At 40.9% G+C, this 26,815-nt stretch overlaps 1 protein-coding gene across 4 annotated transcripts in view; it reads right to left on the bottom strand.

Moving 5' to 3' along the window:
* The window catches only part of SLC39A10 (solute carrier family 39 member 10), a 52,995-nt gene that overhangs the window by 5,474 nt on the left and 20,706 nt on the right, over positions 1 to 26,815 (bottom strand). For 3 of the 4 annotated variants that reach the window (XM_027807088.2, XM_055719211.1, XM_055719210.1), the window contains exons 2-9: positions 16,470 to 17,537; positions 15,215 to 15,416; positions 9,391 to 9,560; positions 8,057 to 8,275; positions 6,550 to 6,670; positions 4,313 to 4,681; positions 2,430 to 2,510; positions 417 to 607 (exon numbers count right to left, since the gene is read on the bottom strand). In XM_027807088.2, coding sequence (XP_027662889.1) covers positions 417 to 607; positions 2,430 to 2,510; positions 4,313 to 4,681; positions 6,550 to 6,670; positions 8,057 to 8,275; positions 9,391 to 9,560; positions 15,215 to 15,416; positions 16,470 to 17,528 — 2,412 coding nt within the window. In that variant the 5' untranslated portion in view covers positions 17,529 to 17,537. The remainder of the gene's footprint in view (positions 1 to 416; positions 608 to 2,429; positions 2,511 to 4,312; positions 4,682 to 6,549; positions 6,671 to 8,056; positions 8,276 to 9,390; positions 9,561 to 15,214; positions 15,417 to 16,469; positions 17,538 to 26,815) is intronic. The other variant, XM_055719212.1, reaches the window with a different exon arrangement.

Raw genomic sequence — 26,815 nt, forward strand, 5'->3', positions numbered from 1 at the left:
ACATGAAGGTTAAATTTTAGAGAACAATTTAAGTACTTGATTGAACTCCAGCATCTGATGGCCCATCCACAAAACCAGGGAATCATCCTATTTTTGTAGTGAGAAGTTACTATTTTTATTAGCTTATTAGTGGGAAGTGTGAGCGTCTTTCCCATCGCCCCTGTAGTTTCTGTATTTTAACAGAAGTCACTGGCAGACTTCGGCAGCAGAAACCTAAACAGGCAAGCGACTATAAGACTTCACTACATCTTTCAAAGCATCTGCAACATTTTAAGAAGCCATAGAACAGAAACAGCCACCTACTGTCTACAGATATTTTATGTGCTGTAACAAAACCAGTTCTGTCGTAGGTGCCATTTCGGGTCCTTGGGTGTATGTGTGGAATGCAAAAGTGACAGAGAATCTAACCACCTTACCATGTCAACCAGTGCCACGTAGAGGAACATGCCTGCGGTGACTGCAAAGATCCACAAGGTGATGTTATTAGCGTACTGTCCCACCGCTGTGCCAATCAGCATCCCTATGTAAGCCATCATGGCAGACAGGAGGTTGTACACAATAGCTTGCTTTACTGTCATACCGGCTTTAAGAAGCACAGCAAAGTCACCTAAAATGAGGACAGAACACAGGGGGGGTTTAGTATCGACGCTTCTCAGAAGAGTAGGCAGAGAAATGAGCGCGCATTTACTGTGACACCAATCCAAGGCACTGCCAAAGTAAAAATGCTGCTACGGAGGCTCAAAGGAAGACTGGGCAACAGGCTATGACAACTCTTGTAGGAACTGCACTTATGTGTGGCAATCTCTTGATTAAAGTGTGATTTAAGGGTGCGTATTCACTGTGCTGGTAGTCAGAAAGGTAACAGCGATCAATGGTTAAAGGTCAGTGGAGGAGTCTAGATCTGGTCCTCCCACAGAATCCATCTGTGCCTACAGACTTCACAGAAGCTCTTCATGGCACATAAACACAGAGGCTTAGTTTCAGTCAACACCTGTGAAAATTCCTCTTAGCTATATACGCCTCGTTCTGCAAATTCAAAAGGAGGACAGCGTGCATCAGTCCCCACGGAAGGTGACAATGAATTTGAGAAACAGAGCACTAGGCAAGGAAGAGTTACATTCAGAAAGAATGACTTCATGTCCATGCCGAGTCAGGTCTCTGGTTTAAGACATGCGAGGTTAACCTGTTCTATTTTTAATTCAGGACAGCTCTGCTGAAGGTCCTGATAGAGGCAGACGTTCTATAAAGATCTAAATTTTCATCTTGTCATCAGCCCAGATAGTTTTACTCCCTTCAGACTGAACTCTTGTAAATATGAGGAGCAGAAAATGAGCTGCAGTCCTGAGGGCAATTAATACAGTATTCCCATGTCCAATATGCTAGAAATTGATTGCTCAATCTAGAATCAAAACCTAGAATCAACATTAAAAATATGGACAGCGAACTATTCCCTTACACAAGGTTAATCTACTCATGTTAACCTAGCAAGTTATAAGCACGCCAATGTATACTGCAATCCTTTCTGTACTGCACAGCTCCTCTTACCTAGTGAGTGTACAGCACCCTTGGCAAACCACGAACCTCTGCTGTACTACGTCCCATTGGTGCCCAGGACTTACCTTATACTTAGTATCTGCCTATATAAAATGCTTTCGCTCATCATCTCCAAGGCTTTTTTTTTACCTGTTTTACCTTACTTTTGCTCCATCAGAACTAGCAGCTCATCAGCTAAGCGAGCTGTGAGTACATACACAGTTCCAGCTAGCACAGTTTCATGTTACTGGCAAAGAAGACACAGCTCCTCCCTCCAGGTGCTCTTTTGTAAGTCCCAGGGTGCACTAACACCTCATGCCGTGTGCCTTATGGCTCCCAGGAAAACAAGAGGTTTCATCACGGTTAGCCAACCCCAAGAAGAGGTGGTGCAGTGTGGGGGCAAGGATCACTGGCACTGGCAACAACGCCTACGGGCTGTACCCTAAATTGTCATCCACACCTGCGGGACTCGGCAACGACTGGCATAAAGCATCTTCCGAAGACCTCCATGAAGAATTTTACTTAGGGAAGCTCGTGTTTACTTAATGACTTGACTCTGTTCAAGGAAATGCCACACAGTCTCATGTGAAACACCCTCTGTAAAATGCAGAGGTATAACACCAAAATGTAAACTGTATGCTCCTAAAAACTTTTTTAAAACCATATTCAAAAAGCTTCACAGAACTGCTGTAACTAGGTACCGGCCAATATAATCCTGTATTAATGTTCTCATTATGTAGTCCGAGGCAATACTGCTGTTACTTTCTGAAGTTCTGGCCACCCTTGCAGCATCTGCATTGCTTTGTGCTTATCAGGATGAGTACCACAGCGGCTTTCAGATAAATATTTTGTACAGATGAAGACACTGAACACATTGAGATTATAGAATTAGTTACCTAATTCATGGGGAAGCTCATGACAAAATACTGCTATAGATGTACTAATTCCTCCTGTCAGTCCAGCACTAAAAGCTGCTCCTAGAGGAAAGGAAAAAAGAAAATTTGAATGATATTTTACTATTATCAACAGACTTTCCAGAGATGACAGCCTTCTGTTAGAATGCACACTCTAACACTTTTCATTACATCCGTGTCCTGTCTGTGTATAAACTGAAAATACTGGAAATATCTTGGATGTGCATTACTACTGCATACTTTATTTCTTAGTTTACCTGAAAAACAAATCCTGGGAGAGGAGAACACAACTGAGCAAAACAAAGACATAAAAGGCAACAAACTAATAAACAGCACTACTTTTACGAACTCTCAAGTACATCAGGACAGTTAAGAACGCACATGAGCAGCAGCCTAGCTCTCTCCTTTCCAGGCTGGAATTCCAAACTACTGTCTAACCCGTAACCTCTCTATTTCCTTTATGCTTATTTGGAGAGAGCATATCAGCAACATTAATAAGCCAGACTTGGAAAATAACGAGGAGAAAAACATCAGCATAAACCTCTTTCAGTAACTTTTCCGTAAGCTAATTTAATTTTATCAGCTTTAAGATCATACCTTAAATAATTCTGAGATGAGAAAACTGGTATTAAGTTTCTGTACTGTAGCAGAGAGAGGCACAAGAAGAGCCTACAGTGAGCAGTCAGAACAGGCAAAATAAAGCAGAAAGAGAAGACACAATCTGAAGACAGAGAGGAAATTTAACTTTCCTCTGGATTCCTCATAAGGTGATATATTAAAAAGACGAACATGCTTTTCTAAAACCTACATTTTCCCAAAGAATCAGCTGTTTGGGCTTGACACAGGAATATTTAGAAATGGAGTGTCAATACAGTGAAGCTCTCAACAGATGGCGCAGTGATCCTTTTTGGCCTTAGAAGCCACTGTCTAAATGTCTTACCTGTTTAATGTGAAAATGAAGCACAATGTTAATTTTTATGGAGTTTAGTTTCTTTAGAAATTGTCCGCAGAAAGTGGAGAAACTGTAGTAGATTGCACTGTTAACTCTAGACCCTACGTAAGTAGCTTATCCCCCATCCTTCAGAATGGGTACGTTCCTTCTGCTAGTAGTTCAGAACCCTGTGTGCTCCACTCCTAGGAGCTACTTCAGTAAGAAATTAGAAGGGTACACTTCAGCACTCTCACCAGCACTTGGACGGCTTATGGCATATATTCAAATTCACATCTTTTACAGTTCGAATCACATTTAGAGGGCTATGTGAACCAAAGGTGATTTAATAAATCTAATGAAATCTGTTTGGTACTTCAATTTCTTCTACATTTGGCTAGAAATAAATCTATACTGACCATAAGCCGAAACAATACTTTGCTCAACCAAAAATTAAATTGTCCTAAGTAGTACTCTTATTATTTCGGTAACCTGACTCATAGTACATTTATTATTTACAAATACCTTATAACTCTATGCATAAATAATAACAGAAATAGTAATAGTATTATAACTAAGACTGAAAGGCACTTTGTCGTTACTCAAAGGCAAATACTAGGACCCAGAGAGCAGACGTGCATTGCACAGGCTCCGTGGCTCATACGGAGGTTTGCCTGCACCTCTCGTGAGCTGGCAGATTGCTGCTGGCACTGCTACCCATACAGTAACCTCGGTGGCCACAGTCACAGCCTATTAACAAGGGGAAGACTACTACGACCGATGGCCTTTTCATTTGTGCTCCCAAGGAGAGTAAACCATGCCAGTAACCACAGGAGGTAGCTGGAAGCCTTACCCGTGATCACTGCCAAGTAAAATATTACCGAAGTTACTAAAGGTAAGAAGAAAGTGTTGAGAAACACTCAGTGCTTTTGCTTACCGATTGCTAAGCCATCACTAAAGTTGTGAATGCCATCTCCCATAATTACCATCCAAGCAATATTAGCTATGCCAGTATCTTTCAGGTCTTTTCCAGAATGACAGTGGCCATGGGAATGATGGGAATGTTTGTGATGCCAGTGGTGACTGTGTTTTCTAGCTATCATTTTATCTTCGCCATGGCTGTCGTACTCTGAATCGTGAAGGTCACGCTCTTGAGCAGCACGTGAAACGTCGTTGTGAGAATGGTGCATATTGTTGTCCTCTTCGACAGACAAGAAGTTTTTGGGAGGGGATTCCAGCTGTCCGTCTAAATCAGTCAGTTCAGTTTCATTGAGTCGATCTTCAGATAAAACAGAGTCATCTGCTCCTGCATCGAAGCCGGTTGAGAGAGACACTGCATTAATCCTTACTGCATCACCAGCCACCACCGCATCATGCAGCTGAGAATTTAACTGCTTTGCAAAAGCAGAAAGAGTATTTTAACACATCCCAATCTAGTAAACTTGCTGTCAATGTTCAGCCAAAGAAATAACTCTCTCACTGCCCCATTTTTTCATTAATTTGCACGTCCAGCATATAGAAGTCTCTACTACAAGGCAACGGCACTGTATCCACAGCACACAACGTCAGTCGTAGCCCGACCTTGGCTTGCATCTGTATTTTCGCTACTGACAAAATTTATGGTTCAACATTGAAAAGGACAGTTGCCAGAATGATAAAAATGTCTTATGTGCTGCAGGTGGAACCACAGTGGCTCGGGGAACCTTAACTGGCTGCTCTCGATGCACGCCCATACGGGTCACAGCGTCACCTTCCCTGAGGCGTACCAGGGTCTGCCACCGATACAACTGATCTTCAAATAGTTTCTGCATTGTGTGCAGCTTTGTGTCGGACACGTGTGTCACAGTGAGCTCACTGCCCTGCTAGCAGTCCAAGCCATTTTGACAAAGAAACACAAAGTGAAAACAGTGCAGAAGACACGCAAGTCCACTAATATTACTGAAGTATTAATAAATAAATGAAACTGGCAATCTACACTCCAGGAAGCAAAATCAGTGGCAGAAAAATACCCGGTTCTGGCCAATGAAGTTATTAGCTCACAGTAATTCAACAAATACATTCCAGAGTCAAAACCAAGCAAACAGTAAGTGGAATTAAAACCCAGGCACAGAGTACCGAAGCAGCAAAGAGGTCTAGGTAAACAAGCTCTTAAACACCACTTGGAAGCTGTTTAAAAAGAAACGGAACGGCCATTCAGGTCAGCGGCAGTGGCACTGCAGGTCAACATTCAAATCCAGCACTGGGTTCCTGTACTGCCCGGCAGAGTGCCCTTTCAGGGGGGCCGTGTTAGAGCACCGGGGCGGGCTCCATGTTAGCAGCAGCAAAATTCCCCTGATTGCCCGTTAAAAGAGGAAGCCATTTCAAAGAGATGTGCCACCACCCTCACCGCTGGAAGCCTTCCCGCCTTCTGTGCCACTGCCCCAAATCCCATTTTCAGTTGTTTGAGTGGAGAAGGCTACAGCCCTAACTCTCCCTTCTACAAACCATCCCAATTAACAAAATTGCATTTGTTTATGCCTACGGATTCTTCATCAACAGATTAGTTCAGCAGCCATGCAGGCAACAGAGAGGGAATTTTATGAAGCAAAGGGCCTCCCCTCCCCTCGCCCCCTTGAGAAGGGTGATGTGGCGTTCCCTCAGGGTACGCACTGCGCGCGCACTCGGACTGTCACGGAGGAACATACATGCAAGTCATTTTGGATATCTGAGGAATATTCAGGACTCTTGGTTATATTTATGGAAAGAAATTTCATTTTGTTTAGCCTTCTCATAACTGGCCAGAGGCTGGAATTTCAGGTAGTGTGTGTTCAGTTTTGATCTAAGCTTTGCCAGGGCTGAGCTAGTCAGCCACAGCTTAACGAAAAAACACCCCAAAACCCAAAGAAATAAAAAAAAAAAAAGCAACCAAAGAACCAAGCCACCCAAAACCTGACTGCTTCAGAAGTCTGAGAACCATTTCTATGGCATATTAGGAAGTGTTCTGAGTGCGCTCAGATCTAAGGAAAACAAAATAAAAAAAAAAAGTTTTAATAGGGAAAGCCTATTAAGTCTTATTAACAATTATTTGCATAATAGCAGCAAAACTGTACAAGAGGTTACACGCTACATGCCATAGGTAACATGCCATTACTTTGAATCTCATAATCAGAGAAAATTCCGAAAATAAATGCCTACCTGCAAGGGGTTTGAGCTGAAGCCAGTCAGCATCTGGTCTGTTATTTAATTTGTGATCAGAAAGTTTCCTTCCAATTGGTGACTCTTCAGTCTGCTTTTTCTTGCACCATTTCTGCTTACTCTGCAACAGCAAACAGGTAACATCTGGTTTGTGAGGGGACACCGATGGAAATAAAAGACACTGAAATACCGTCCAAAAACCTCTTCAAAGTAGACTAAGTTGCTCTCTCTTAATACATCTAACAGAAGCATGTGACTACAGAATATTAAGCTTTTTAAGGTTCACCAAGGATGCCTATCCCAGTGGAAACTGGTCGCCACCTACCACAGGCCCTCGCTCTCACCCCGGCGCTGCTTCGCTCCAGTGGCAGCACATTATGACATGGATTGCGCCAACAGCCAGAAACACATCTGTGCAGTTACTGTATTTGCTTATTTTGGTCAAGAAAGCAAGCATGCAGCAAGAACGGCTCCTCTATTTTGTTCTACTTTTAATTTTTTTTTTATACTCCTATGACTTCCTTGTATTTTCCTTTAGAGAAAAGCACGCCACTTTCCTGTCTGCAGCCTGTACAACAGAGATCGCAGATCTGCGAAAGCAGCCTAAGGGATTTAATTACTTAATCAATCTCAAAGAAGATATGGCCAGTGTGACAGCTTTTATCTCTTTATCAAAAGGTCTAAGAAATGCCTCCCCCAACACCGAAAATCTGCTGCTGCCTGCCCAGCTGAGGCTGCAAGTCTGATGCGGAAACAGAGAACTTTAGTGTTTTCCACCCTCATTTGGGGAGAAGCCGCTTTCGCTTTCACCAACATCATTTTCTCCTCAAAGTCAAATGACGGAGGCAACAGTCAAGAGTGGATTTATATTGACTGTTGAAAGCATATGTCTCTTCGGCAGCTTGAATTTCTATCCCGTGCCCCCTCTCCCGAGGCACTCGCTCTCCTTTTATGCCACCACCATGAATACAGCATGCTCCCAGCCCTCAAAATCCAACCGTTTTCAGGGAGACGAGTTTACATTTGTCTGGCAATTTACAGAAAGCAGGAGGTCTGCAAATTTTAGTATTTTCTCCTGTGGAAAACCTGAATACCTCTGTTGCACTGACATCATTAACTAACAGTACAGTTAAATTTCTTGAAAATTGTCTGACAATTGTCTGGCTCTATTACCAGTTCTTTCTTACATACAGCCTTTCACGCTTTTGAAAAAAATCATGGTGCTTTAGAGAAAGAGCTGTAATCTCTTTTACCAAGATACCTCCAAATACAGCTGGCCAAAAAGCTGCTCCCTCCCCTGTCAGATCTCTACTCTGACTTACCAAATGACCTTGTTAAGAGAGGCAAGCCCTTCTAGAAAAGGGTTTCCTCAAAAACCAAACAGAACGCAGAGCAGCGGCACTGCTCACAGTCACAGAATGATGCCTCTTCCCACAGCCAACCCCTCAGCGCTCAGAAGGTAACTTCAGGGACACATTTTAAAATAGCATGCAGTTTTAGTGCGTACCTTTTGTTTATTGTAATGCTTGTACATTCTTATACAGTGCTCAATGATGAACAAAACATAAATGCCTCCGAGTGCCACAAGACCTTTCAGCACTGGATCATTCTCTTCTAGAAAGCCTTCAGCCCGTGCTCCGTGTCCGTGGGCATGTCGATGAGAACGCTTATGTTCATGAACATGACCTTGGCCATGGTGGTGACTGTGGTTGTGGCCTCCATGGGACTATTGGGTGAGAAAATAACAACACAGCATGGTGCAATCAGGAGACTGAAATGGCTCCAAGCTCAGAAGAAACAACAGGTACCCCTGCCAGGAATGCAGCGTAGAAAGACTTGAAAAGTTGGGTTGTGGGTTCATTTGGGGGGGGGATTTGTTTGGTCTTGTAGTTTGGTTTGTGGTGGGGTTTTTTAGGGGTTTTCTTCTGTTTGTTTGTTTGTTTGTTTACTACAAACACAATTTACCGTAGATATTTTTCATTAAGACTATTCATTACCTTAACAAATAAAAAAACATTCTTCTGGGAAATTTTGGCGGGGTGTGTGTGTGTGTGAGATAATCTAGCTTCAGCTTTTTTCTGTCATAATGCTGAAGATAATGAGACTAACACTCAGAAACGTCACAAGGAATTACCATCCTATACTCCCGTTAGCAACCAAACCTCATGTTTTTTTTAAAACTCATGATTTTTTAAAACTATTACAGTCAATTACAACCTCAATTCTGATCTGAAATATTCAAAAAACCAAAACAGCATGAACAAAGATTTGTATTAAAATTTACACAAAGAAAACCTGTAAACATCAGTCTGTTTGATGAAAGAATCAAGGTTAACAAAATTTTAGGAAACATTTCCCCTTCTAAAAATTATGGTACACCATCACAAATTAAAAACTGCTTACCTTCCTAGGAACTTGGATAGTATCTCGATTCAGTAAGTTAGAGGTTACTTTCTCCCCAAAAGCTAGTAACCACAAAGGTTAAGCCTTCTGACCTAGTTCTAAGTGGTACGGACACAAGTACCAGTGGACACAGGACAATAATACTGCTAACTTTAAAATACTCTTGTTGGTCTCATTAGGTGTTTTAAAATACTGTGACAGACGTTAAACTATGAATACGCAACTTCTTTTTTCCTTTTCCTTTCAGAAACACACATTTCCTTTCTTTTAGTTAACAGAAAGTCTCAAGACTCTGTTTTGGGATGCCCCTCATATTCAAGTCAAGATACCTCTGCATCACTGAACATTTATTTGTTGATACTTGTCAAACAGTTCTTTGAAAATTCTATACTCCATGAAATTACAGTTAAGAATAAAAGGTAAAGAGACTGTACTTACATGTGGCAACAGATGGAGTAGTGCATCTCCACTCATTGTTCCTACAGCCAGAGCTACCAAGAAAGTTAGAAGAAATTTGAAGCACCATTGGTTAATGATGGGAATCAAGATCACACCTAGCAAGGAAAGCAGGCTAATGACGGTGATAGAGATGATACCACAAAACCAGGCTGTGGGAAGAAATGAACACAGAAAGGTTATCAGAACAATACCTGTAAAACTTTTAAGACTGATAAATGACTTTCAGCTATCTCTTAAGAAGGTGACCTTCCTTTAACTCAAGTTGTGTCATTGTTCATTCAAAAGTGCTGAAAAATAGGAAAGCAGTACTGAAGTCCACAACAAAAAACACAGAGGCTGGTTCAGAGTACAGTGGAATATAGTGAAGGACATCAGAAGGCAATCAGCTAAAACCAGCAATTCTTCCTGACTCTGAGTTCCAGGCTTAGCTCTGTAGCCCTTGATGAAACACAAAAAGCAAAAGATTCCATGTTGGAACAAAAACATCTCTGGTACTTAACTAGGGCTCTGCAAGCACTAAGTTAATATTTAACATTTGGTTTTTACACAATTCTGATGCAAAATTTCCTGAAATCAATATTGCCCCTCCTTTGTCAGAAGCAACATGCTCGGTTAGGCATCATTCTTTTCACCTGGCGCTTTGAAACACATTTTTATTCACGAGAAGTAAGACAACCTTTGACAGAGAAATTTTGAAAGTCAAGTGCTATAATAAGAGCTTGAAGAGCTGAAAGCAACTTGCTACCAACAAAAAGCAGTATCTCTTTTTTCTGAGAACTTCTACTGTTGTCATTAGATGAAAAAGTGATAATGGGATATGGTACACTCAAGATAATCCTGTTAATAAGGGAAGATGTGCAAATCCCTGTATGATACGGAAAAGAAGAAATTACACAAGAAACAGATCTTACGAGCAAAACAACATGGCGCTTCCAGTCAGCATCTCACCTAATAAAAATATTTTTTCTTCTGCTTTTCCAAGTCACCAGTAAGGCTACGAATTAAAAACTGTTGCGTTTTCTTCCCCTCTATCTCTACTTCTCTATCACTTCCCTTGTTTCTTCCCATCACAGAAGTCAAAGACCAGTAAGTAAAAACTGATAATTCCAACAATACAGTTCAAAAGGTTCACAGTCCCAAAGACAGGAATAGTTAGTTGGTGCTTCTATTTTATAAACATTAACTGTTTGGGCCGAGAACTTTCATGAACATCATTTCCTCAATCTGAACTCCCCCCGCTGCCCCCATCCCCTTTATTTGAAAGCAGGGGTCCTCAAACTACGGCCCATGGGCCCGATACGGCCCCCCAGGGTCCTCAATCCGCCCGCCCGTATTTACAGAACCCCCCCCCCCACCGGGGGTTGGGGGGGGGAAACCAAGCAGCCGCAGATGACTGCCTGCCACTGCATCCGCGCCGGCCCCCTGGATAAAGGTTTGAGGACCCCTGTTTTAAAGTTTTAGCCTAAACACTTCAGGTTTTTCCCAGGCTTTTTCCTTGCTTCATTTTTAATCAAAAATGTCTACACAGTTTGGCAACTGCCATTAAAATTAACAATTCCTGATTTAAAATCATTAGCATCTCCATGCTTCAGTGCATAATCTGATTTCTCTTTACATCTATGAGGGTCCACTCGCCTTTGATGCAGGGGGGAAAATGTCCTGGGAAATGGGGGGGAAGGAGAGGAGACAGGAGGAGTGAGGATGTTGTAGCTGCTCCATGAATCTTGTAATTTAGCAGTCAAATGTCCTGTGAATTCTGTCTGTACCAAAAATGCTACAAATCAGATGTGACAAGACTGCCAGTGGACCTGCGGCTGCTGCAGGCCTGGCGGCTCAGCACCAAAACTTACAATATCTGCCAGTTAAAATTTTATTTTGGGACATTCACCCTTACACAGTCTGTAGCTGTCGTTCCACGACAGTGCAGAAATGGAAACCATCCAATTCAAATGCAAAGGGTCCAAGAGCATATCCACCAGGAAAACCTGATGGGAAAAAGCTTTAGAAAGCATGCGGCATGCACCGAAATGCATACTGACATCAAGGGGAAAAGGGAAAGCTGGTAAAAAAGGCAAAGGCTGCCATCAGATGGGAACTAAAAGAACAGAGACTGGAAAATGAGAATATAAAAGCAGGTCTAGAGTGGGAGCAGGACCCTGCCGACCAAACTACCACTACTACGTAGCCTGGGTTCATCCCCAGCGCGCTTCAATCACAGACGCTGGATTTACAGGCTCTGCTGAAAGAAACACCATACATGGACTTGTAATTCAATACTGTATCGTGCATGCATGCACAAGTAGCCCAAATAAAAATTACACAGTCATCTGGCAGGACACTGGATCTCCAACCTGGACACAGACATCATGACATTAAATGCCAGGTTAGATGAGCAACAGCCTTACATGGAGACAAATAGAGATTATTCAAACTAGCTTAGGTTTCATATATCCTAGCATAGATTTGGCAAACGCCTCTCTGAAGGGCTTACATACTCTTAGGAATGATACAGCATCTAAACGTGGCACCATGATTAAGATGAGGTACATGAGACCTAGCGTACGGAGTCTGTGCATCTCTCAGATCTTGGTTGCCAGCTTCTGCCTCTGTTTAAACTCTTAAAAAACGCCATGGAACCCAAATTATCAGCAAAAGGTTGCTGTCAAGTCAATGACAAAACACTTACTATATACAAAAGCTGTGCAAGACCCCACAATTACATATATGTACACATACTCTTACCAAAAGGACTGCTGAGGAAGAGGTATGACAAAATTCTGACACAGAATTTTATTGAAGGACTTCATTGAACTGCAGTGTTCAAAACACTAAAATATTATGGAAGTGGAACTCATATGCAAATAGTATGAACACTGCAAGAGCTCTTGAATTATTCAAGATCCTGGTGTGTAACGCTCCTAGGGATACTGTATAAAGCCTGGTCAATGAGGTGAAGTTATTATGCACTGGCTTATAAAATATTTCTGTGGAAAAACCAAGAGGGAGGTGACCAAACAATTTCTTCAGTAAGGGACCTCTGTTCAGACAGTGGGTGGCAAACAAAAGAGAGCTGCTGCAGCAGGCACCTGGCAGGCTGCGGGCGGCTCGGGCACTGCGGGCTGTAACGGGAGCGCAGGCTAACAGAAAGGCTCCACCAAAGCAAAGCCTTCCTGGGGTCGGGCGCGGGAAGCTCCAGGGAACTCTGGCATCTGCACAGGCAGATTTACAAGACAAATCTGATCTGAAACACTTTTGATCAACAGCTCTAACTGATCTCCATGTTTAAAGAAAATCGCTTGCTGTTGTACCATTTCTGTTAGCTTGACTCCTAGTAGGGGGGGTGCCTTTCTTCTCAAGGTAAGTTGTTTAGGAGCCGTCAACGGTAACGATGCCACCCCTTCCAACAGGCACACTGTGAAAGCTCAGCTGTGTGTATAAGCCCTTGAAAATCCTCTATTAGAGGATGTTATAGAAAGAAAACCCAACACAGCTTCGCACGTTTTTAGTCATCGGTTAATTAAATTACATCGCTTTAGAGAACTGCACTGTCAGAACTCACAGAAACCTTACAGGTTAGTATTGATGAATAGAAGCGGCACTAGTCTGTAAGTTCTGTTGGAAGTTGAAAGCTTTAATTAAAACCAAAGAAAACCACAGAAAGCCAGTGTTTAAAAATGTCTGCATCCTCCTGATTTGGCAAATATTTCTATCTAAAAATGTTTACATTTGCCTGGATAAGCAGACATTCTCATTTTAGTAAAATCCTACAACCTGCAGGTTAAGTTACTCTATGACTGACAATTGTCCTACACCTCCCACAATCCCCACATACCAGTTATGATTTCTTATTTTGTGATTTACTTCCTTACTTAAGAAGGGAAAATGATTATTACATCAACTGAAGTCCCACTGCAGTCAATACAACAGTATCCAGGAAACTGCTACCATCACCTCATCAAGCTGATCCAGTTTAGAGGTTACTGTTTGTTTTCAGAGCCAAATCAGTAAGTTAAAACCCAATTTTTTTACAATTAACTGGCAAATACTTTACTTATATTCAAGGTATTAGATGCTGTGAAACATGTTAAATGCTCACAATAAGCTTCACTACTTTTGCAAATTAACTCTCTTAAAATGTTGAAGGTCTTCAAGCTGAGTTATTCATCAGCTCCCTTACTCATTACAAGAAAAGAAAATTCTTTTAAAAAGAATCACTCATCTGTAGAAACTTCTAATTAAACTGGTTCAAAGCATGTGCGACATGGCGGTTTTGTACATGGTTTCAACATTTTAATTGGCAGAAGTTGGCAAATCCTCTTGGTAATAAGGCAGGGGTCAGCTCTTAGTACAATGAGACTACCCCACAAAACAAACTGCTGCCATATAAAACACACGATATATTCCATTTACAGATACCTTTTAACAGTTAACAAGATAGCAGCTGTGTCACTATAGGAGACTTATGTGTAACAAGTTAATTATTTTAATGACTCCAGCATTGTTAAGAAAAATTACCAGCAATATGTTTATTCCAACAGATGTTGATCTATGAGAATGTAGTCCAGTCACTTAAAACTATATCTAATGATGCTAATTAAGAACCTATGTCCTAATCAATAGTCACAATTAGCAATATTTTTAAAACATGGACACTGTACCCAATATTTTTTAGATTTTTAATATTTCACCACAGCTAAACATCTGTCAACAGTTCCATTATAATTTATGACAGATAGCAGTAGTAACCATATATTTTAAAAGTATACTCATCATGAAATCACAACAATGGATGCTGCCCTTAAAGTAACTGCTTTAACAAGAGTAAAAATATTTCAGCTTAGAACTATGGTAAGAAGAAAAAAAAAAATCTCTACTGATTTTTACTCTAGGCACACACACAAAAAATTAAAACTGCCAACAGAGGATTTTGATTGAATACTTCTTGTATGCTTAAGAGAGGAGTAGTATAGAATAACTGACACTGGAAATCAGAACTAAGAGAAGTGTTGTGAGAAACAGCAATTTAAGTGCTCTTGTATCTTGCTTAAGTCTCCTTATTTCCTAAGTTCAGAAAACACTCTGGATGTTATATCTACAAATTTGCATCACTGCTACAATACAAAAATGGTAGCACCTGAAATCTTGTTTTCCAGTGAATGAGCCATGATGACAGTGCTGTTCTCTATTCCTGAATGAATACATCCAGGTAAAATTTATTAAGAAAATCTGTGCCAAAGTAACACTGCAACTTTGCACCTTTGAGATAAACACGTGGACTGCCTCAGTCATACCAAGAGAAAGACATATTTTAAATGATGGAAATAATCCAGACTGCAGGTGGGACTTGCTCCTTAGAGGTCCTTCTAGCTCCAAAGGTTCTGTCCCTGCAAGAGAGTCCAACCTCCTCAGGTATGTGGGAATAAACCAGGCCAACATGCCTGGACCACCGGCCCAATGCCAGGACATTAGGCCTCAATGACAGAACACCAAAAAAAAAAAAAAAAGAAATAAAAATAAGCAAACATTAAATAAAAAGTGAAAATAATGGAAAAGGATTAAAAGGTACAAGAAAGAAAGGTATGGCTCCCTGAGCCATGGTTACACAGGAGAAGCTATTATAGCTGCAAACAGGATACTCTGTCTCCTGACTTGAAGTAGCATGCTGTCTCAAATTTCTTCTAACACACGACACTTCAACTATTCATTTACTCTAGTCAATGCTAAGTTGTATGACATTTCAAACTTTGAAGTTAATATTTACAATGCAAAATAATTTTGAAGGCTTTAGATGTTGCACACCTACCTGATGCACCTGTTTTATCTTTATTTTCCATTGACGCATTTTTACTTTTCATAAAATCTTCAAGCTCATCATAATGTACAATACAAAGCCGCCTCTCAATCTGGTACAGCAACGCAGGGCACATGTATATAAACAATTCAGGAGAGATTGGAGAGCTGGTTTCCAGGCCATAGTGCCTTAGCAGCTGGGTAACGTTTAAACACTGCAAGCAAATTGTACAAACAAATTAAATACGAAAGCAACTATTTCATTAAAAACTACAGTTATGGAAAATTTAGCATACAATTTAAGAACACAAAAGAGAAAATCTGGCCCACAACATCCCACCAGTACTAAAACATGTCTAAACTGATCCAGGTGGTTTATGAGGGGGAAGAGACAGTAAAAGTATCTGCCCAGCAAACTCAAGTCTCCAAACGCCTATATAATTTTTGATAAATGTCAATGAAAATTAGTTTATATATTCTTTACCATCACAGAATACAAGCAATGAAGAAAGAGCAACAGGAAAGGAGCGGAAGAACACACAGCCAAAATAGGTTTTCTAACACTTCTTTACCAGCCAACCTTCTGTGCTTGCAGCTTCACGTTTTAATTCACTGAAAACCTCAAACTCGGCACTCACTCCATCCTTTCCTATCCTGACTTCTAGCTAAAAGCCATGGTACCAAACTGTCCTGCTTCTGCAGGTAACTATAGGGCGGAAGGGGAAGTCTATCTATGGTCCTGGCAGAAACAACAGATGCTGAAGGGAGAAATGGAAGAGCTTACGCCAAGTACAGTGCTACATCTACCTTGCTTCATGATCTCTTAGGACAAAGAAATTAGAAGCATGTTGAAAAGATGCAGGTGCTTCTCTTTGGAAAGAGTCTGTGCAGTTTCCAAGAATGTTAACGATCTTAGATTCAGAAAGAAGTCCAGAAAAGGTAGGTGTCTGTCTGGGAAGTATTCATGACTACTGGGAAGGGAGACCCCCCACCTGTAGCAGGGTATCTCAGAAAGCTTTAAGGATCTCCTTTATACAGATAAATAGGCTAGAAGATCGATTGCTGAGAAAAGATGGGTGAGAAGCCAACAGAAACGAAAACCCCCACAGTAAGCACACAAGGGGGGCAGGGACCTCCAGTGCTCGCACTCCACTACTCGTATTACGCAGCGGCCGCGGAGGTGCTGCCGTGCTACTTGTGAGTGTGCACCTTCAACTGCTCCCTAGCACAGCGGAAGCCGACTTACCGGTTCTCCATTTCACACTCACCTCTTCATGATCATGTTCGTCTTCATTGCGATCCTTGTGACTATGCGCTGAAGAAAGAGTATGTTTTCTGACACTAATCTGCTTATGAGGTGCCTCTCGCTTGCTGGTATGGTGGTGTCCATCCTCATTACCTAAACTGGAATCTTGATGTCCATGACTAGAACGATCACTGCTGTGTTCATGATGGTGCACATGCAAGTGAGATGCATCATGTACATGATCATGTTTATGAACACGATTGTGCTCATACTGATCACCTGAATCATGATCTGGGGCATAATCCCGGGTAGCATCTCCTGAAGGCTCACTGATCTTCTTTTGCTTCTTCTTCTGTTTCCGTTGTTTTCTTTCTGGCTGATCCTGAGTTGTGTTTGTCTCTGTTGAAGGTTCATGGTTCTGTTCTCCATGTTCGCTATGACCAACTGAATCGTTACGAGAATGATGTGTACCATTATGGTCATGATGATGTAGACGAGGGTGGTGGTGATGGTGATGGCGGCTCTGGTCGTGCATGTGTTTGCCATCATCTTTTACTGATGACACTACTGCGTCTCTCTCAGGGTCACATTTACGGTTTCTCTTTGCAGCCATACCAACCACGGTTTGGTTTTCCGAATCTGCGTGGCTATGAGGATGGTTATGAGAGTGAGAATGCTTTCCCTCCTGTACTTCTAAAGCATATAAGTGAGAAACATGATCATGGCCAATATCGTCATGACTGATCATCACTACCTTTACCTCTCCTAAACCAAGGCTAATTAACAGTCTTTCCAGGCCAAAAAAAGATAATCTTCCATTTTCACCATAACGCTCAAAAATCTTTTCAATGTAGTATTTCTGTTCATTTTCAGCTTCCAACGTTGAAAATTTACTCGGCACAGATTCTGTTCCTCCATTCTGGAAGTAGGATGCATTTGAGATCTGATAGTCATTATGGTAGTGTACACGTTCCTCTTTAGGACCATGGTCATGTCCACCTTCATGGCAATGATTGCACTGATGAAAGACAAATGTCAGCAAACAAATGATGCAAAATTTTGTGTGCATGTGTACCTTCATCTCTGTTTCCTACAAGAAACACAAGGGGAAGCACTTAGGCGTAAAAGCAATCTCAACATTTGTACTACACCAGTATCAGTCTGGTACTCATTGGTACCAACTGAATGACTTGCAAATCTGTTTAGATACTGGTATTAACAGAATGACAATTGTAGGATTTTTACTGCAGAAATTGTGCTTATGTACTTTTCTTATCCAACAGTAAGATAGGCTCCATGTGTTTCAGAGATGCACTCTTACACAGCATACTTACGAGCCAGTTACAAGAAAAAGATCAGCTCTTACAGTCAGTCATATAATTTTTTGTGTGTATTTTCAGAGGCACCTATGCTTATGATAACCTGTAAGATTGGAAATCTTGTTAAAACACAGGTTATAAAAGAATAAAAATTATTTAAAACCAACAGTTCTGTATTTTCTTATTTATGGGGATGACAGGCTGATAATAAGTTGAAAACCCACACATCATTTGTTCTCTTATATGCTGCTAAAATACCTCCACTAAACACACACACAATTCCCTATTTTCATTAATAATTAGCGATTATAAAATAAGTTGCCATTAAACAACTTCAATGTATTGCTTAAATGTTCGTATTTTAGTATTTTTTTAGTACTTTCACTTCCATTGAGTTACTGATTTCAAAGATCTACATGGATGTTAATTTAAAAATAAGGATATACAGAAAACGTCTGTTTATGCAACTCAAAAATACTGTTCATGCTGACAGTCTAGCTCAAATTAGCTAGTACTGATTTTCAGAATTTGTATCATCTAGACAATGTGGCTTTCAATTTAGTATTAAACGTAAGAACCTTACTATTCAACATCAGGTAACGACGAGGACATGGCAGAAGTCTTGTGTTCAGAGTTGAAAACAATTCATTATTTTACAAAACTTGACAGGTTTATTTTGTTTACATCTGCTAGCAAAAAAATTTCATAAAACTGAAATAATTGTTATAAAAGAAGCTTCTAAGAAAAAGAATTTCCAGGTTTATGTAAAAAATGTTATAAAACTAAAAAGCTGAAGATAAGCCAAGAGCTGTACTTTATGACTTGTATTTGCTAGAGACTTATATTGGGTAGAGAACAACCTCTAAAATACATGGGGTTTTTTTTTGGGGGGGAAGAATCCTTTAAATCCTTTAAACGCTCCCAGGGGTTTCTAGCAACACTTAAATTGCTCTGCCTGGTACCAAGCCAAATAAAACACGTACCATTTACAACTGCTCTGCTAGATAGATGCAGTAGATCATCAAGCCCTCCTATCGGCAAGGGAGCAGACACCTAAAAGAAGGCAGCACGGAACATCCCCATCGATCTGAACAGTTGAATTACTTTATTTTGAACAGTTCAAGAGAGTTAACTAAAGTAGATAAAGGAAACAAGTGCAGAAGTAGGGCTTTTTACACGTAACTCGTTAAATTTAGAATATGACCGAGAAGGAAAGGAGAGCTGAGAGGACAGGAGCTGCAGCCACCCTGCTTTCCGTACACTCAGATGCTACCAAAACACTGCAGCAAATGCAAGGATGTAAGGGACCAGGAAAACAGGTGAGTATGCTTCCAGCTCCTTCTACACCGAAAGCAGCTTTAGTTCCTTATGTGCACCTTGACTACAGCTGTGACCGACCCTACGTTACAGGCATGGGTGACCTGGCCAACGCACCCTAAAGTGCTACAGACTTTCAGACAGCAAAGGGGAAGTGTAGTTACCCTTCTCAGGCCCACCCCAGCTGCTAACTAAAACATGCTTCATGAAATCAGTCAGGAAGGTGCTTTGCAGCAAACCTCAAACATTTGAAGTCCTTTTACGTTTCATAAACCATTACCTTGATGTTTTGTGCTTAAGCACTTGCAACCACATTATTGCACACACAAAAAATAAATCTCTTGGAAGCTCCTATACTTGCAGCAGGTTGACAGAGACAAGGAATCAGAGGGAAAAAAAGGGCTACCTTTTAATGACTTTATACAGCCAACAAATGAGTTAACAGAGAAGACTGGTGAAGAAGGCTTTCCTGTTAACCTCTACAAATACAAAAGATGAAAATTCACTTTTCACTGGAGTTTCAAATGCTTGCAAGATTAAAGAAAAAAAAAAGTAAACTCTCTTTTGCAATACTGACCCAGTTACAAACATAAGATCGGAAGAATATCTATCAAATGAAGCATCTGTATCAAGAGTAGATGCCAGGGACATCAGATAGGTTAATGGGTAATCATTGTATACTGCTGCTTTACTTTTATTCACAGCTGTTCAATCACCGGTCTGGAATGACCCCAGTTTGCCTCCAGTTCAATCACCCACATTCCAGTTACTGATTTAAGGTCTGACAAACGTTTTCAAGTAATTTAGTACTTTTGAGTTCATCCCCAGAATTTCCTGAGGTCTTACTTTCATATAGTCTTTCTCCCTCACAGACTCTGTTTAAGGCATCCTTAATGTTCTTTTGAATACATCACTGGGATTAGTACCGAAACATTAAAAGCATCTCAAAGCACCTTCCAGAACCTTTTTCCGTTCTCCTTAGATGTAACAGGTAAGTACAGAGTTGTTATTGATGGAGCAAAAAGAAACAGGTTGCAAATCTTTATCTGAGAGTCACTGGACTGAGCCAGCCCCTAGACCGTATACTGTCTGGGAACGCATGCCATAACTTTTAAATGAAGAACATATGCTCTCCCTCACACAGGCTGAGAACCTGGGCTCTGTGACTTACATCATCCCAGAGGGCAGAAACATTCTGGCAGTAAGGAAAGGTACCGGATCAGGAATGTGGCTGGTGGCAGATCAATAGAGCTCCGCATTTCTATAGGAACATGCTGATTTTCATCAACCGAGGATTTACAATGTTGAATGTTACTTAATGTGAAGAGCAGGTTCAGGATCTGGAATAAGCAGTTAAGGTACATGCAAGACAGGTGAAAGCCCTGGGGGAAAGATGAACTTCCATACGCTTGCACAGAGGCCAGCAGCAGCAGGTAAGTACACATGGTATACTGTAATGCTCTAGCAAACTGTTCAGTATCTTAACTTCAGCATCTCAGTACTGAAAACAGCATCTGAAGTTTAAGTAAAATCCAGTTACTCAAAGGGTACTACTTCTGCAGGTAAGACACCTTTCCTCCCCTTTTGCCACATAGTGGTAACATAACCAGAGCAAGTGAAGTCAAATCATTCCCATTTAAACAAGCACAACCCGGACTGAAATATCTCCACCAGGAAATTCATGACTCAAGCATGATCATAATCCTTTTCACAACCTCGTGATCTTTTTCATGTGACTGTCTCATACAATACTACTAATACATTACTTTGAAACTTTAGTCATGCATCTCTAATTGTGGCATTCAGCTTTGAACGGTACCTTTTCTCCATGCCCTAGTGGTTAAAACCATTTGTAACCTATGATCATGATTCATTGCTGAAAAACATGAGCTAAGCATTATCAGACCAATTTCAAAATCAATTAGATGTCTCACTGTTTTCAATTAAAACAGTAATAACCCTAGCACAATATTTTAAATCATCTATTATGTCATCTTCTGTACCTGCTGTTGTAATTTTTGCTACAGAATAAAGATGCTTACAAAACAAATGCACTCATCGTAAAAAATCTCAAAGAACTCCTAAGAGAACAGATTATTTATTTGTTTCTTTTTAAGCAAGCTTTGTTAATTCTCTAGGCAACCGTAAAGAGCTGTCATCTCTCGGGCAGCTTTCGCACGTGTACAACACGGGAAAGCTGCCGCCCCAGCTCCGCCCACGTCAGCGGCGCAGCGCTGTGCGTGCCTGGCCTCAACAACAGGGCATGGCTCCCAAATCCCGCCGCAAGTGCGGACGGGCAGCCCGCGGACAAGGCTACGCCGCTTCTGCCGATGGCTGCTGCCAGCCTTTGCCTCGCTGCCCTCCCTCCTGCGGCGCCCGCGGCCCCGTGCAGCGCTGGGGAAGCGGCGGCAGCCGCGGGGCAGCGCCCGGGCCCGGCGCTGGGAAGTGGCCCCCGGCCGCGCCAGCCCAGCGCCCGCCCACCAGCGGCGTGCGCCCCGGGGGACGGGGGTGGCGGCTGCTTGGTTTGTGGGTCCTTTGCCTTGGCTCCGCGACGCTTCCCCGCAGTGCCAACTGTTTCAGCCGTGCCTCTTCTGTAGCCCTTCGTTTTCGAAAAGACTTCATGTAAAGCCTGCAGTATGCACATGGCACTGGCACTGAACGCGACTTTGGAATTTTTGAACCACCGGAACTGATTTCTGGGATATGATCGTAATCGCCAGCTGCTTCACTGAGACTAGAAAACTAGTTCAAGAGTTAGGCTTTCCTTAAAACAACAAACTTGGGTTCAAATAATGTGGTCATTCAGAGCCTGAACCCAACCGAAAGTCACATCTCTCATTTTAGCACCTGCAAGCCACATACTATAGCATTTTCTGTTGGCACACAACGCTGACTAGGATGTTTTAAATGCCCAACTTTCCTCCACCCCCCAACCGCCCCCCCCCCCCCCCCCCCCGTCTGCTCCCAGCAATTTTAATAACCTGAAATACTTGTAACAGAAGTGCACTGGACTTCCCCCCTTCCCATGCTCCCTCCTGAGTCATTTTCGTTTCTCTCCCTTTTTGTTCAACTTCCTTTCCTTACTTTCTCTGAAGAATGTTCTGCTTCCCCCCCCCCTTCCCTACCTGCAGACGAGAACTTTAAAAAAATGTCTTAAGACTCCTCTCAGCAGTTACTCAGCTTGAATGCCAGCAGTAAAGCGCCTCAGCAAGACTTCATGGGCAACCAGAACTGTCACACCACCACCCAACACATGCTTCAGCTAAGGTAACACACAACTGAGAAAGACTAAAGGTGTTAAAAATAAAGCAAAAGCAATGTTCTCACCAACCCAAGATACTGCCCTCTCTGTAAAGAGCTGCTCAGAGTAACAGCTCTGTAAGAAATGGTTCTGTTTCTTTTTAAGAGAAATAGTCTTTGAAATAAAACTACTGACTACATAAAGACAGTTTTTACTACAATTCCTGAAAATCTGAATTCTTTCTTATATTGCAGGTATTTATTCCAACATAAACACAGGAGAGATACCTGCAGCCCCCCACCACTTCCACTCCAGCAACTCTGCAGTATTTCATACTAATATTCAGTTAAAAAAAAGCCTAGAATCTGAAAATCCAAGCCCTTTATTTCCTAAATTTCAAGTTTCTAACAAATGCCAGAATATCAAGTCCTACTAACCTAGCCCACATTATTATGATAAATTATTTTTTAAAAATTACTGTGATATTTAAAATACTGCTGTTACTGGAAGGCACTTTAAGAAAGCCATAAAAACATTTCATTAAATAATAGTCTCTTTTTGTTTTACCAGACTTAAGCTGACATCAGCTTCTGGACGTACAAATAGGCAAACATGCTGCAGATCTAGAAAGTTACAATTAACAATTTCTAACTTTAGTTCTCACCCATCTCCTGTATTTTCCTCCCTCTTCAATTTCAATGAAACCCAGGTTTGTGGATTTAAGTAAAACTCATTCATTTGAAAATCTACAGCCCAGTAGGAGGGGCTCGTTGTAAGAACAGACCATTAACTAACTGATCCAAGCCATATCTGCTAAGTTAATACCAGATAAGACTTAAATAGTACAGAAGGCATTTATGCATAACTGAACACCCCATGGAATTTTTTAAAAAATCTGAAATGTGAAGTACTTAAAGTGCCAAATCCCAAGCATACTAGAAAATGATCCTAAAGTAGCAATCTACTCGCTCAGTTATCCAGAAAGGGGCACTGATTTTATTTTGAACGTAAAAAACCCTGGACAGCCTTCTTTAAAAGGCACGCCAGTTACTTATATATTAAATAAGCTATATTCAGCAACTTAAGTTGCTGAGTACAGACTCCTTCTCAGAGCTCAGAAGAATGTAAAAATATCAAAACAGTTGGAAGTTCTGCAAGTCTTAGTTCTGGTTAACAGGAATTAATTTTCAGTTCTTCATATATAAACCGTATGTAGACCATAGAACATCTATTAATGCACAAAATTGATAATGGAGCTGGTTTGCTTTTGTGCCAATATTGTGCTGTTTAACTAGGTCCTATTAAGATACCAGTGCTTGTAAGAATGAAATACCTGAAAGGAAGAACCAGTTACACCTGCATTTTAAGATTTTATTTTTCCACTGAAAGTAAGCAAATGTTTTTGGTTGAACTAAGGCTGAAGTTCAACAAATATTTTAAGATGCTGCTGCTGTACTTAAAGCTGCGGTTCTGCCCTCCCCCACTGCCACTTTCATTCCTTCCCATTCCCACAGACCCATTTTGTATACCAGCACATTTGTTTGCTGATCTGTTCACTATGCAGCTGTACAACTAGATTCTGCTGAAAAATAGCCTAGAAAAAGAAACAAAGATTATTTTCAAGACAGATTACTTTTCCTATCTGGTTCATTGTGCAGCTGCACAAACACCCCAGTCCAAAAGCATCCTTGCTTTTGGTGGCAACACCAACACCAGCTTACAGACTAGGCTGATCTGCAGCCTAACAGAGTATTTTGGCAATAGCACAAATAAAACAACTGGCCACCTCAAAATGTATTCAAATAACACTGAAAAAACAGCAGTGGATAAATTTCCTATTGAAAGCCATTTGACAACAGCTTCTCCAACTCCCCCCACAGTACAGAATACAGTAACGTTTGCTATCAAATGTTACAACCAGTTGTTATAGAAAGAATAAAAAATACTGCAAACTGCTACACATATTTCATCCTAGTGGTATGTTAAAATACTTGCGGTATGTTAAAAAGGCATTAAAGGCATCTCTTTGGTATGTGTTTAATTCCTACACTATTACAATAAAAATCCCTCTATCACAGCTACAATTCAGAAAAGGAATCACACATGTCTACTCTTAAGCTGATGACTTCTCTCAATTCAGAAAAAGATTATCAAAGCTATCAAGTGTAAAAAGTCCATTGAAAAGTGGGACCAGGGCATGTGTTGTTTGGTTTTTTTACCTGTGATGTGCCAAATTAGTGCCTGGTGGTTTATGATTAAAATTATTAAAGTCCATTTCTAGAATGCAGAATTTGCAAATTTCTTATTTGATAATTCATTAATTCAAATCTGTATTTTTAAATAGGAGATTTAATTAATGAATGACTGTCACAGACTTTTATAAAGGCCCTCTATCAACATGCCATTCAAATAATTCTTAGCAAACTCATTCTGTCAGAGTACAAACCCAGAGAACTACTACGATTCTTATGCAAGAACACAGCCTTCTTTTCCTAAAGGAAATTTGGGAGACAACAGGCAGCCTCTGAAACCACTCACATCCTGCATTAGTGGGCTCCCAAAGCCGTCTCTGTTCGGTAATTGTGGGAGACAAAGGTGTTTGTAAAGACATCTCAGCAGATTCAGCTTAACCAGTCTGATGCGCAACATAAAATGGTCCTAAATATTACAACAGGCAGATCCACCAAGGAAAAGCCCCACTGAACCAAAATGTGTAACTTCCATCACATTCCAAGTAAGACCTCAACAGAAGTCACGACACTGCCTGGCTCTTGCTTATTTTAGCCATAGATATTGTTAAAACAGGTCTGTGTGATGATCGAGGCAACCACTCAAACTGATGCAAATACTGGTTGGCTTCAAAAATCACTCACCATGAACTACTGATCTTTCTTAACAAGGCATTAAAGCAACTTTGAAGGGACACAACTTTGAGGCAAATGAATGAAAATGTAGTATTTAATACCCAGTATTACTCTTACTGCAAGATTAGAGAGAGAAAAGGGGAAAGGAAGCACAATCCTTAGAGCCTTAATCTAAAATGCAAGTAGAGATGTCATCCTAGCCAATCAAATTAAAAATACTGATGGGCTAAAAATCTTACAATCTTAAAAATACCATTATGCATATGTATCTCCCTGTGTCCACCACTGCGCAAGTGCACACGTATTCTAACAGCAACCCAGGCAAGCAAGGACAGATACTATGGAAAGCGAGACTGTTACCAGTTTGGCTAAAGCCATGTTACAATTCGATATATCTAACCTAGACTATGCTGTGTAGCTTTATGATTTGATCTAATATAAAATCCTGGCTTTTACAGCACCTATAATTCGGCACATACTTCTAGTACCTCTCCCGAAGTATGGATGCCCCCCTATCCTTGAGCATCAGTCACCATGGCTTCTTCCTTTCACTGTAATTTGAAATATAATGATTTTCTGGACCAAGGGCTGATTTGGTTCCATGCTGTTGTGGTCACCATCTGTCTCAGCAGAGTCACTAGTGACATTAATGTTTCCCACATCACTCCTTGGATCACCGACATCTTTCCTCATTATTGATTATTGTTTTCCCTTGCTATTGGGGCTTTCTTCATTCTATGTGATTCCATTACTTCTCAAGGCTCTCTAATTTCTATAACCCATTTCTGTAAAGAAAGATCTCTTTTGATCAGGAACTTCAATATATCCTCCCAATTACGTCAAATGTGTCAATTTCAGTTAATAAGCAAGTGAACCAATTTCTTACGAGTTCTCCAATATTTAAACTTAGAATGGTTTCTACTGTCATACTATGGTACAAGAAACAGTTAAAAAAAATTACAAAAACGGTGCAACTTGCTGTCTTCAACCTTTAACACAAGTGATCACTATGTGTATCCCAAAACAATTCCAGTTTGTTGAAAGAAGACGACCATCCTGACTAATCCAGAGTTTTCTCTTTGACAAACGGAAATGGTTTGGCAGTCTAGCACTGAAATTACAGGTTATCAAATTTATCTGAGGAAGATGTTTTATGCTCTCTGCCACTGATAGCTGGAACCAAATGAAAACTAGACTCTACCTCTAAAATCAAAGGGTCAATAGTCAGTTGTGACCATTATTTCACAGGTTCAACTTCAGAAGTATTTAAGAGTTAATGTTAACCTGAGTTTCTGTAGTAAATGCTGTATTATTCCATATATAGTGGAGTCAACATTTTCTGTAAAAATATCCTCCCTCCATCCCTCTCTTCCTTTTGCTACTGCACCTGACAGTAGTACATCAGCCCCTTCCAGAGTCTGCTCAGCACATCAGTCATATTCCAAAATACTTCACTGCAATCATACTAAAGCTGTCCATAGTAAATGCATTATGTGATCATGGCTGCACATCTTTCCTACAAAATCAAGCCAATTAAAACTACTGTATTTCAAATTACAGGTTCAACTAATTAACCGACTACAAAACAACCTTGTGGTAGAAGACAGCTTAAACCACCAGCGTATCT

Source organism: Falco cherrug, chromosome 8 (genome assembly GCF_023634085.1).
Source record: "Falco cherrug isolate bFalChe1 chromosome 8, bFalChe1.pri, whole genome shotgun sequence".
Taxonomy (NCBI): Eukaryota; Metazoa; Chordata; class Aves; order Falconiformes; family Falconidae; genus Falco; species Falco cherrug.